At 35.3% G+C, this 11308-nt stretch overlaps 1 protein-coding gene across 3 annotated transcripts; it reads right to left on the reverse strand.

The window, feature by feature from the left end:
* Nucleotides 1-1566: 1566 nt before the first annotated feature.
* On the reverse strand, nucleotides 1567-7010 carry LOC140880155 (uncharacterized). 3 transcript variants are annotated; one of them, XM_073284332.1, is made up of 11 exons: nucleotides 6868-7010; nucleotides 6614-6679; nucleotides 5183-5274; nucleotides 4459-4703; nucleotides 3966-4168; nucleotides 3423-3879; nucleotides 2992-3199; nucleotides 2655-2762; nucleotides 2427-2576; nucleotides 2265-2334; nucleotides 1567-1922 (listed from the first exon to the last, which is right to left on the reverse strand). In XM_073284332.1, the coding sequence occupies exons 4-11, from the start codon at nucleotides 4686-4688 to the stop codon at nucleotides 1816-1818; spliced, it is 1533 nt and encodes a 510-aa protein (XP_073140433.1). In that variant the 5' UTR covers nucleotides 4689-4703; nucleotides 5183-5274; nucleotides 6614-6679; nucleotides 6868-7010; the 3' UTR covers nucleotides 1567-1815. The 3 variants fall into 3 exon arrangements, with proteins under 3 accessions (XP_073140433.1, XP_073140434.1, XP_073140435.1); XM_073284333.1 differs by having other exon boundaries at nucleotides 5122-5274; XM_073284334.1 differs by lacking the exon at nucleotides 5183-5274.
* Nucleotides 7011-11308: the final 4298 nt, after the last annotated feature.

Consider the following 11308-nt stretch of genomic DNA (forward strand, 5'->3'; position numbering starts at 1 on the left):
GCAGCTCTAGCTTGGTCATCATCTAATCCCCAATTCTTAGTGGAACACCTGTAACTGCCCCGTTGAATGGGGTGTTCAGAAAACACAGAAAATATTAGACGTGAGTGTTAAAGCTCAATACGCTAGTATGGGTAAACATATAAACATGATGCATGAATATCTGGCTATCATACTGAGAATAATATCCTGCTCAGTCTAGACATCATCATGGTAAGTAGCACGCTGGGCTGTCGCATCAGGAGGTGGCTCCCATACCATAAAGAGTGGGCATATTCGGGTTTTAAAACTATGGTTCTTATCCACACATGCAATAGAGTTGAGCAACCCCTATACTAGGTAAGCCAATAACACTGGCTGAATCAAGATGTATGCACGTGCAGCATAACATATCAAAGTAGTAATCATGCAATCATGGCACATAATTGCAACACAGAAGCATGAATACCCAATGACAATCTCAGTCAGTATTTACGTACTTTACTAAGACAGTCCTAGAAGCATCCATCTAGGTTTTTCAAGCCTACCATCCAGTACTACAATTCAAAATACTCATGCATCATCTATTATGCTCTAAAAGCCTTAACTAAGCTATTATATACTTCTTAATATTTTTAGGAGTCCAAAGTTATACATGTGTCTGTAGTCAGCCCGATGATGGCGATAGACCCAAAACATAGGCACAGCTCCGCTAATATCCCTATAGCGCTCCGCCACTCCCAACTCTTCAATATGATGTCTAGAATCCCCTAAAAATGACTAGAAGAAGCTAAAAACGAGACAGAGAAGAGGCAAATGAGAAAGGAATAATGAGCCTCGGAACCCTCTTTTATAGATGATGATCGGAGCCTCCGATCTATGCTTCTGATCTCTCCCTGCCAACCACATGTCTAGCTTCTAGAGGACGCCTGCCGACTATAGATTGGAGCTTCCAATCCATCTTCGGAGCGTCCGACTGTAGATTGGAGCCTCCAATCCATCTTCGGAGCGTCCGATCTCTAACGTCACTGCTTACACATTATTTTAGACAGCTGGCCAAGGTGACATTCAGAGCGTCCGATCGTAGTTCAGAGCTTCCGAACTCAGCAAAGCTTCCGAACCGGAATAAGAGCTCCGATCTGTTCGGACCTTCGAATACCTCTAAACAGTTGGGACCTTTCGAGTTATTTTTTATTGTTCTAGATCCATTTTCGAGATCCTTAAACCCATTTGAAAATCTCTTAATCAAATTTTACTTGATCTAAACATGATCACTTGATTAATTATAACTTAATCATTAAATATTTCTTTTCTTTTCATCTCAATTTTTTATTTAATATATAATACAATCATTTTAATTTTATTATAAAAATAAATTATTTAGCACGCAATGGCTAGTATATTCTATGTTACACCAGAAAGAAGCATCACACGCAAATAATATCCGTATAAAAATATGACGATATATATAGATCCAGCAAGTTCCTATCCAATCTGACCCGTCTCCATGGTCTAAACCCAATAGAACTGATTTTAACATTTTAAAGTGACCTTGAATCGTATGCGCTTCCCGTCGTGCTGCAACGACACTTAAATGTCTTAATTTTTTTTTTTGACAAGCTTAAATGTCTTAATTGAACAAGGGTCATGTCACTAATTAGCTTGGCAAAATCAATCCCAGCATCAAAGATGTACCATAACTTCCTCGATTCTGCAGAGCCCTATTTTGGATAAAATTGAGAGAATCTGTTCAAACCGAGAAACGGTCTCCTGATTCTATGCAGCAAATCTTCCACTCAGACAAAAAAAAAAAATGGTGGATAGTATGGTGTGCATATTCTATCTTCTATTCTTGGCGCAAGATCCATCAGACAACGCCCTTCTTCCATAGCAGAACTTGTTTCTCAAAACTTGTTCAAGATGCTGAAATATCAGTGAAAATAAACCTGCATTGAAAAACAAAAGGAGGCAAAGGAGCAAAGGTTGAGCTTCAACTTTTTTGCCGAAAAAAAAATGTCCATTTTTGTTGCAGGATGTCATTGTTTACATCCACAAGAGAGATTTATTTAAATAACAAAAAATATTTCTTTGATTCTCCGTTCTAAATAAAAAAGATTTTCAGAAGATGGCATCTACTCGATGAGAAATAATAAAATGGATATTGAAGAGTGGTAGAAGCTGGAGTAGCTATTTTCTAATTGAAATTGAAATGGTGAAAAGTAACAATTTGAGCAGGAAATCCGAAGTTGATGAGAGGGCTTCCTTCACTTCAAAAAACGTGATAATACCTGAGTTGGAGCTCTCTCTTTCATGCAATGTTCCCCTAATCAAAAGGGTTCCAGGGATTTGCTGAAATACCTATAAATGAAACTGATAAATGTCACATTCAAGATTTGTAAAAACTAAAAAAGAATGACAATAAAATGCATGCACAGGCTGAATAAAATTACCGAAATACGAAAGCACAATGCATCTGATTTAATGTGTTGATCATCTGAAGGATTGTTCGTTTGCAACTCGTGATGAAAACTATCGTCTTCCTTTTTATAACCTTTTTCTGTCTTTAACATTGTATCAAATTGTTCCCTCGAAGCAGTGATCTGTATATTTAATTAAATGATTATTCACCTAAGCACAAGGTCAAAATCCAATAAAATAATTGAAAATTCTCGCAATACATCGATTCTGAATGCACCAGCATCTAGTTTACACGCGGCTCCGCTGCAGGAAAGAAAGGATTCAATGGACTGCAGAACATGAAAGGCGTTGTACTGACGTTGAAGGCCCTATTAATAAACAAAATATATGAATTATCATATTCACGGGAATTATATATCTTTACTATGTGTAGAAAAAAATCAGAGATTTTAAACTATGTTAAGATGTATAAATATAAGTAGCTCCGGATCCATACACACTGTAAGTTACTGAGATAATAAGACGCTGAAGAAGGAAACTAAGCATTAATGAAAAATTAAAGGATTTAAATACATTAAATGAAAAAGGATTTCAAACCTCCAGCATAAAAGACTGGTTATTTTTCTCGATCCCCTGAGATGGTATTGTCGTTCTTGAAGCAGGTAGAAAAGACCAAGCAAGCCCCCATCTAGATGTCATGCCTTGAACAAATTCGGTTGTCTTCACCACTGTCACTCCGTTTTCCCACAGTTCTGCAACCAGTAAACGCAAATTTGATTTTCTTCCGACCATTGAGGTGAACCACCTATAAAAACAATGGGTGAGGGAAATAACTAGATTTTGGAGCAAAATCGTTGAAACAAATACTGCCACAATACCAAAATCAACAGCTGCTGACGGTAGTCAACTCAACTTTTAAACTATATAGCAACCAAGTGTCATGCTTGTTTCTCTCATATGTCACGACCAAACAAGCTAGTAACGATAATTGTTGCCACAAAAAATTACAATAATAGAAAAACCAATACCTAAATCTGTGCTTCAGCTGGACACTATCACCAATTATGCGACTGATGAAAGCCCGTTCGCCACCAAGGCAAACCATCTCCTCTGAAGTTCCACCACAAGACGTGTTTGGATTCAACCCTGCTTCCTCCATCGTCTCAAAGAACGGAGGGTTACACATACAGAAGTCAAAGTTCTCCCCATCCTTGACAACACCAAGAAGCACGGATGGCCCACAATAATCTTGCGTTTTTCCCGAAGAAACATTAAACTCAGATGGTGGTGCAGGCCCAATTTCAAGAGTCTTTTCGAGGTGGGAATCCAAGTCACATTCACTACTATTTTGCTTCTTTAATTGAAGTTCTTCCACATCAAAAATGCCATCCTTACACTCAACTCTTCTAATTTCTATCAAATCCGATATATGCAGATTGTTCATCACGTTTATCTTCGCCCACTCTATAGCAACATCAGTAACATCTAAAACAGTGCAATGTTTTATCATTTAACACGACATAGAACAATTTGTGATAAGAATTAAGAACACAGAAGAAATTTGCAAATACCTGACCCGACAAACTTCCAACCAAGAAGGGAAGCGCCAAGAAGGGGATAAATGCAATTTGCACCAGTTCCAATATCAAAACCATTCACTCTGTCATCTGCCCAGGTACCCGAAATGAGGTTTGAGGCCAAAAGATCCTCTATCCAATGGATGTAATTTGATCTGTTGGGCACTGTAGGACACAGCTGCCCATCAGGAATCCACCTACAAACATTAAGTCTCCATTCTGTTAACCACATTAGAAGAAACATTAACAAACATAGTACAACTAGACTTCGTGCCACCACAAATTTGAACTTGAAAAGGCAAAAAAAGGAGCAAATATGATAGAGAAACAATATTCGATAGCATAATCATGATTCCATAAAACAAAATACGAGCAACATCGCTCAAGTTTTCAATATCAAAAGATTTGAAATCGAAAACTACAGAAATCTGTTAAACAGTGATAGCAACAATTTTTTTTTTTTGAAAATAAACATGAACTAGCATACCAGTCGAGTCTATGATCATGGAGTAGTAAAACCCTGGTCAACTCTCGGGTAGCATTAAAATCCGTCCAGTCAATTTTGGGTTTACCTTCACGAGAGTAGAAAACATAGGGCTGGAAACTGGGGTAGAGAGAAGCCAACAAGCAGAAATCTGGTGGATTGCCAGAGTATTTGTTTCTTGGGTGAATGCCTCGCTTCTCTCCATTGCTCTTCCTCTTCCTTTTGCTCGGCATGGACACCACGCCTCACTGTGTGCAAGAAACTCCCGTCACTTGGTGTGTCATAAGTACGCAAAAAAATGAACTTTTAAGCCATAATTCATAGAAAAGCTATCACTACAACAAAAACGCTGAAATACAACGGTGAAAAAACGTAGTTAATTGGGGCTGTAAAACCGATGTTAAAAGACGTGTAGTTAAAAGTACGGTCATAGACTACAATGAAAAACTGTAGTCTTTTGTCGTTAACCGTTGTCTTTTAAGAAATAAAACCGTAGTCTTTTGTCGTTAAAGACAACGGTTTTAAAAACGTAGTCTTTGTTTAAATAAAAAACAAAAAAAAATAAAATTTAATACACAATTTTTTAATATTATAAATCATTTAAAATACAAAATTTGAAAATAAAATTTAATATACAATTTTCCATCAATCGAAAATAATATTTACAAAATTCTCAAGAAACCAAATTTTCTTCTCCCGGTCCTCTTTGATTTAATAGGTTTCTAACAAGTTAATAATTGCAACAAAACGACTTCAAAGGCGTAAACATCGGTTTTATCGGACACTTTGCCGTGCTGGAAGTATTCAAGAGCCAAGTACCTACAAGTTCCAAGAAAAAAAGTATTTGTTTTTAGAGTGGCACCAAAAAAATTTATACTTGAAAATTGTAGATGTCATACCCAAAAGCAAATTATTCGCTCATACAGATTCAATCATGCAATTCTCCAGCGTGTTGAATAGTGATTGAATTATAGATCATAGCTTTATAAAATTAATTGAGCCGCGAACGCAAGCTAGAAACATGTGACAAAAAGGATATCGTACCAAACAAATTGATTATAACATCAATTTAAATCCAATGACTACTGATTTACCGCACATACTACCATTTAAGACCATATCATTTCATATAATCCATCAAAGTATAAATATGCGTCTACAGGGAGATTTGAACAGTTGTAAAATAAATAGTTGGATTCTCCATAAATTGATTAAGAAAAATAAAGAATTTTGTGTCCGAGTCTGAATGAGGCAAGCTACTATGGTTTTAAATGGCACTTGATTAATACATGTATGTAATATATCTTGTAACTAATAAATGAATATCAGCCCCATAATTGGAAAAATCATCGCAATCAACAATTTTCATTTTGATGTTTTATACTCACAGCTAATGCAGAGAGGTTTTGATTTGTACCACAATGACCGTAACAGGATTAGAAAGCTCTCCAGCTCAGTAAGTATGAACCAAAATAACAGATAAATTGGAGTATTGTGCATCAAAAAATGATGAGGTTTAGATAACAAAGATATTTAAGGTAAACTTATGATAAAAGACAGAAGCGTGGACAAAGAAATGAATTATATAAAATGTAAATCCAGTACAAGATCTATGTCATGCAAATGATTAAGCAATAAACAATAATAATAATTAAAAAAAAAAAAAACAGACGCATGTCGTGAAATATATTAAAAATATATCCCCAAGTTTTGAAAGTATATGAAATAAACTCCTTTTACAAGCAATTATGACCACGAGTACAAGTTTAGAGTTTAACTTAACTAATGCTAAGCCCTACACAATTTATGCTCCTTTAGAATTTCAAGCGCGTAGTAAGCAAAACTCAGATGTGTCAATTATTAAGTTAGGCTGTGTTATCATTACATGACTCAACCAAGTTTAAACTAATAAGCGTGGAGGATGGAGAGGAAGAAAGAGGAAAGAAACTAAAATAAATGGACTTGGTTGTGCCAGAGAACTTCCATCAGAAACGAACTCTCAAAGAGAAGGACAGAGATCAGGATTTAGAAAAAGATGATGCATCACCAACGAATAACAAGTGATTTAGAAACACTTCTTATATGAGAAGTGTTTTACCTGAAAATGCATCAACCGATCAGTTATAGATTATTTAAGAAAAGTATATATCTAACTTACAAATACGAATCCCCTTGCCGATCTGGAGTGCCGTAGTTCCTCGGCCTTCCCCTCTTCCTCCAAGATCTGAAAAAATTAGAAGGGATCGTGAAGCTGAAAAGAAGGGGAAAAGATGCCACCGGATCTTCGTATACGACAAGTCACCAATCGTCGTATATCTTGAACAAATAGTCGTAGTCATCGTCCGCTCGATACGCACCATGAATGTGTTCCTAAATCTGCGATGGAGACTGAAGAAAAGAACGAGATCTTACCTTTGTCTAGCTTCAATCGGTAGATTTCCGGCGTCTAGGGCGGCGAATCGACGTCTTGGAGAGGCGGCTAGGGCTAGGGGAGAAATGGATCGATTGTGGGAAAGGGGTTTGGGAAGGAGAAAGAAACGATTCTGTAATCTGAATCTATGTATGTATCGATGTATCTATTGTATTTTTATTTTTTTTTAGGGAAATCTATTGTATATTTGATTGACTACGGTTATAATAATAATAGTCTATTTATTAAAAAAATGTTTATAGATTATGGTACCAAAAAATCATAGTTTATTCAAAAAAAAAACGCTCATAGATAATGATATAAAATAATCGTAGTTTATTTATAAAAAAAAAATACGCTCATAAAATACGGTACAAAATAAACATAGTTTATTTATAAAAAAATATTTTTGTAGTGTATTTAAAAAAATATACGTATATTTTTTTAAAAAAACATCCATTAACTACGATTTCTGTAAAAATCGTAGTTAATTGTAAAAATACTACGGTTTTTAATAAAATTGTAGTCCTTCTGGTGTAGTCTATTACCAAATTTTTTGTAGTGTATTTGAATATGAGAGGCTATGTCGCATGGATACGGGTACGAGTATCGTATCTGACACGACAAAGATACAAGAAAATTTTTAAAATATAAGTCACGCTAGGATACAGCGAATATTAAATAATTTAAAAATATTATATATATATATATATATATATATATAAATTTTATATTAGAAATTAAAAATCAAAGAGAGCGATGTGAGGAATTTGGGATGACTGATGGTCGATTGACGATGATGAAAGAACGACGACACTGAGCAAAAATAATCCCGAGAAGAAAGACTATTAATTAGGGCTTTTTAGGCCCAATTAATTTTAGTATATTCATCAAATAGTCCTCAAAAATTTTATTGTTTTTTTAATTTAACCCTAGAAACTTTAACTTTTTTGCAATTGAGCCCAAACGTATCCGAAAACGTGTCCAATATGTGTCCTAGCCATATCCTAGCCGTGTCCAACTGGTCAAACTTCAAAAATGTCAATGACATAGTTTTTGTCGTGTCCGACACTCGTATTTGCATGTCGTATCCGTATCGAACACTTAAAAAAAACAGGCATGTCCATGCTACATAGATTAGAGGCAGCAATTAGTGAGAAAGATATGAGCATAAAATGCAAACGGTTTTAGCCTCAAGTTTTAACCCAAACCTCTCTCTCTCTCTAACATCCATTTCTCTCTTCCACTTTCAATCAACAAAAAGCGCCTCAATTATCAACCAATCATTCAAATATTGAATCTATATTAACAGCAGCTATTGCATTGAGTCCCTTAATTTATTATAAACTATTCTTTGAACATATTCTTATAAATCAAGAAAACTGAGAGAATTTGGAAGACTATCGATTGAAACTTAAAAATTAAATAGAAAAAAATAAGAAAATACCACAAAAAATTCTTTCTCAACCACATTATATGATTTTCTAAGATCTCATACATACCCTAGATCCCACCACTGAAAAACACCACAATATGAAGGTTTATGCATAAGATATACTTATTGACAAAATTACTAACTACAATCATACAAAAATTTGGTGAAGTGTTAGTAAAGAAATTTTTCATTCCAATTCTTTTTCCTTATTCTGCTTGTAAAGAGGATGAAGAGGGTGGGTTGAGAAGGCTATCGTCTTTAGGCCAGAGTTTAGGAACGTGCAATAATTGGTTAGAGCCGATGTTCCTTTCCTTGGCACCCGAGCACACGCAATGGAACTGTGGACTCCATAATTTGGACCCGAGTAATTTGAATTGGATGGATTATTGACTTACGGTACTTCTACTAGATTAAAGCCCCGTGCTTTTGTGTTTCTTACACTCCATCAAGACCAAAAGAGAATCATCAAAATTTCAATATATATATCAAGATTTACCCCGCAAAAAGTATTTTCGAACACAATACCCACTAAACTTAAATTTAATTAAAGGAATACATTAACTTAATAATGCATGCTTGCATTGAGAAACATTAAAAAACGTACACAAACAACAAGAACATTAAAAGTCAAAACTCTTCAAGCAAGCAATCCACTAGTACCTAATTAATGCTTCAGGAGCGTCATCAATATTTCATGAGAAAAATAATCATCTAATTACAAAAATTCATCACTATCATTGAACATTGAACAAAGTTTCCAACACACTACTTAACACAAGCATTATCATTTTTCATCATCAATGAATGTCCAATGTCTAGAAAAACAGAGGATTTATATGGTGAGAAAGCATAAATCAAACTCCAAAATGCTGCACAAGAAATTTAAAAGGAACGTGAATCATTCATAGTCATTGAGTAAAAGCCGATACATGCGTGTTATTAGGTGACTTTTAATATATATATATATATATATATATATATATATATATCCTTTTTCATATTTTCTTGACACAAGATGAATGCGGACACCAGTTTTTCTTCACCAGATAAATTTATACCTTTTAGAGCATACTCATCCACACCATCAGAATATTGAGTTTCTTAAGTCAAATATTAATATGAAATACAGTCGAGTTTACCATACAAATCAAAAATTTTACCATTGAGATGAGACAATCCTTGGAACTTTACATTTCTTGTACTAGAAATGGCTATATGTAACGCCCCAAATTTATCTTATTTGAGTTTATTTGAGATAATCGGAGATTATAGAATTCAAGAGCCGACTTGATTTTGATCAAGATCTATTTTGCAAATTTCGGATTTTTTAGGGACTAAAATGCAAATATCGATTTTATTAGATATTTATAAGGTTTTTAATTGACTTCGTCCCTTCCATCACGCCTTCTCCCTCCATTGTTGAGCTCCAAATCATTTCTTCAAGCTTTCAGATCTCAGTTTTCGGTCGATCCATCCGTTAGAATTTTAATCCGAAGGCAGATTAGCGATCACGGCAGCGAGAGCTTCGTTCTATAGTAAGTTTTTCTCCGATTAGTTATACTTCTATTTTTGGATTTTGTTAGAATCGATTGGGTTTCGGTTATGTCATTCTTGAGATAGTTCTTATCGATTATTCTCAGTCGATTTTGAAATAGAGCGTCGTTCGAATTTGTTATGAATTTCGAAAGCATAATTCGAAAATGGGGATTTTGAGATGTGTTGGATTTGAATTGTTTTTTATGACATTGGTTTGAGTTGTTTGCAATGCTATACTGCGGTCTATGTTTTCGGTTTGACCAGTTTATAGCCGTTATGCCGCCGGTTTAAGTTTTGGGATTTTGAACCGTTTGAATTGTTGAACTTTGGCTATTGAGTTTGTTCGTCGTTGTGATCTTCTTTTGCCTCCGTACAGATTCGGTTGAAGTTTGTTGAGCCCAGAGTTATCAGAAGTCGAACGTCGAAGAGATTAGAAGAAGAGCGGTAAAGAGTTTACCTTGAGCGTTTGTTGGTTTTGGTTGTATATATTTTAATATAACCTCTTATTGTAGTTTATCCAGAGTTGGAGCTATTCGAGTCGAAAGGTACAAGCAGACATCATTTTAGCGGGATAGCACACTCAAGACAGTTTGTTCTTGAGTTTCCCTTAAATCACATACTTGCATCAATACTTGTTTTAGAATGAGAAACTTGTATTTTGTTGTTTGAACTTTTGTTATATGACTTAATGCTTTACGTTTTTCTTATGTATTCATCTCGAGCCTAAATCTTTGATTTTCAGTGGGCTGTATGCCCTTTTTGTTAGACGTTTTGGGGGCTATAATCGAGTGGTCTGGGTGTAGAAGTTCACCTAGTGTCAGCATACTCCTTGTAGTCGCACCAAAGTCTAGAGGATGGAGATACGTGGCACCATCTCGATCGGGAGAGTCGGTGAGTTGTTACGTGATCTCATCCCCGGGATCCCAAAAGCATAACAACAATCCATTGTTTATCAGAGTTGATATCCCGATTTTAAAGACATGCATTTCATTCGTATCAACATTGAATATGTTCTCTTTATTTCATGTTATTGAGATATTACTTGTTATTGCATGTTATGTTGCTTTTACTGGGAATATCATTCTCACCGGAGATATCCAGCCATTGCTTTGTTTTGTATGTGTACTTGGCAACAGGTGGGGCAGGATCGAGTCAGCGGATACTTGGTTAGCATCAGGATCGAGGAATAGAAGTGAGACTCGGTTTAGAAGTCGAAACATCATGTCAATCTAGTTATATGTTGGAACATGTTTAGAATTCGAACTTCTTAGTATCTGTTGTATCGTTTATGCGATTATTAAGGTTTGTATGATGTTGTTGCATGTATTTTGTACCTCATTATGTATTGAATGGATTTATTAAGTTGAGTTGGCAAGTTTAATTCTGAGTTTTGTTCAGAGCTGCCTTCGCTCGATCGGTAGAGTTTGACCGATCGAGCGAGGGAGCTATAGCCTTTCTCTGTTTTTTTTTTT

The sequence above is a fragment of the Henckelia pumila genome, chromosome 2 (genome assembly GCF_033568475.1).
Source record: "Henckelia pumila isolate YLH828 chromosome 2, ASM3356847v2, whole genome shotgun sequence".
Classification (NCBI taxonomy): domain Eukaryota; kingdom Viridiplantae; phylum Streptophyta; class Magnoliopsida; order Lamiales; family Gesneriaceae; genus Henckelia; species Henckelia pumila.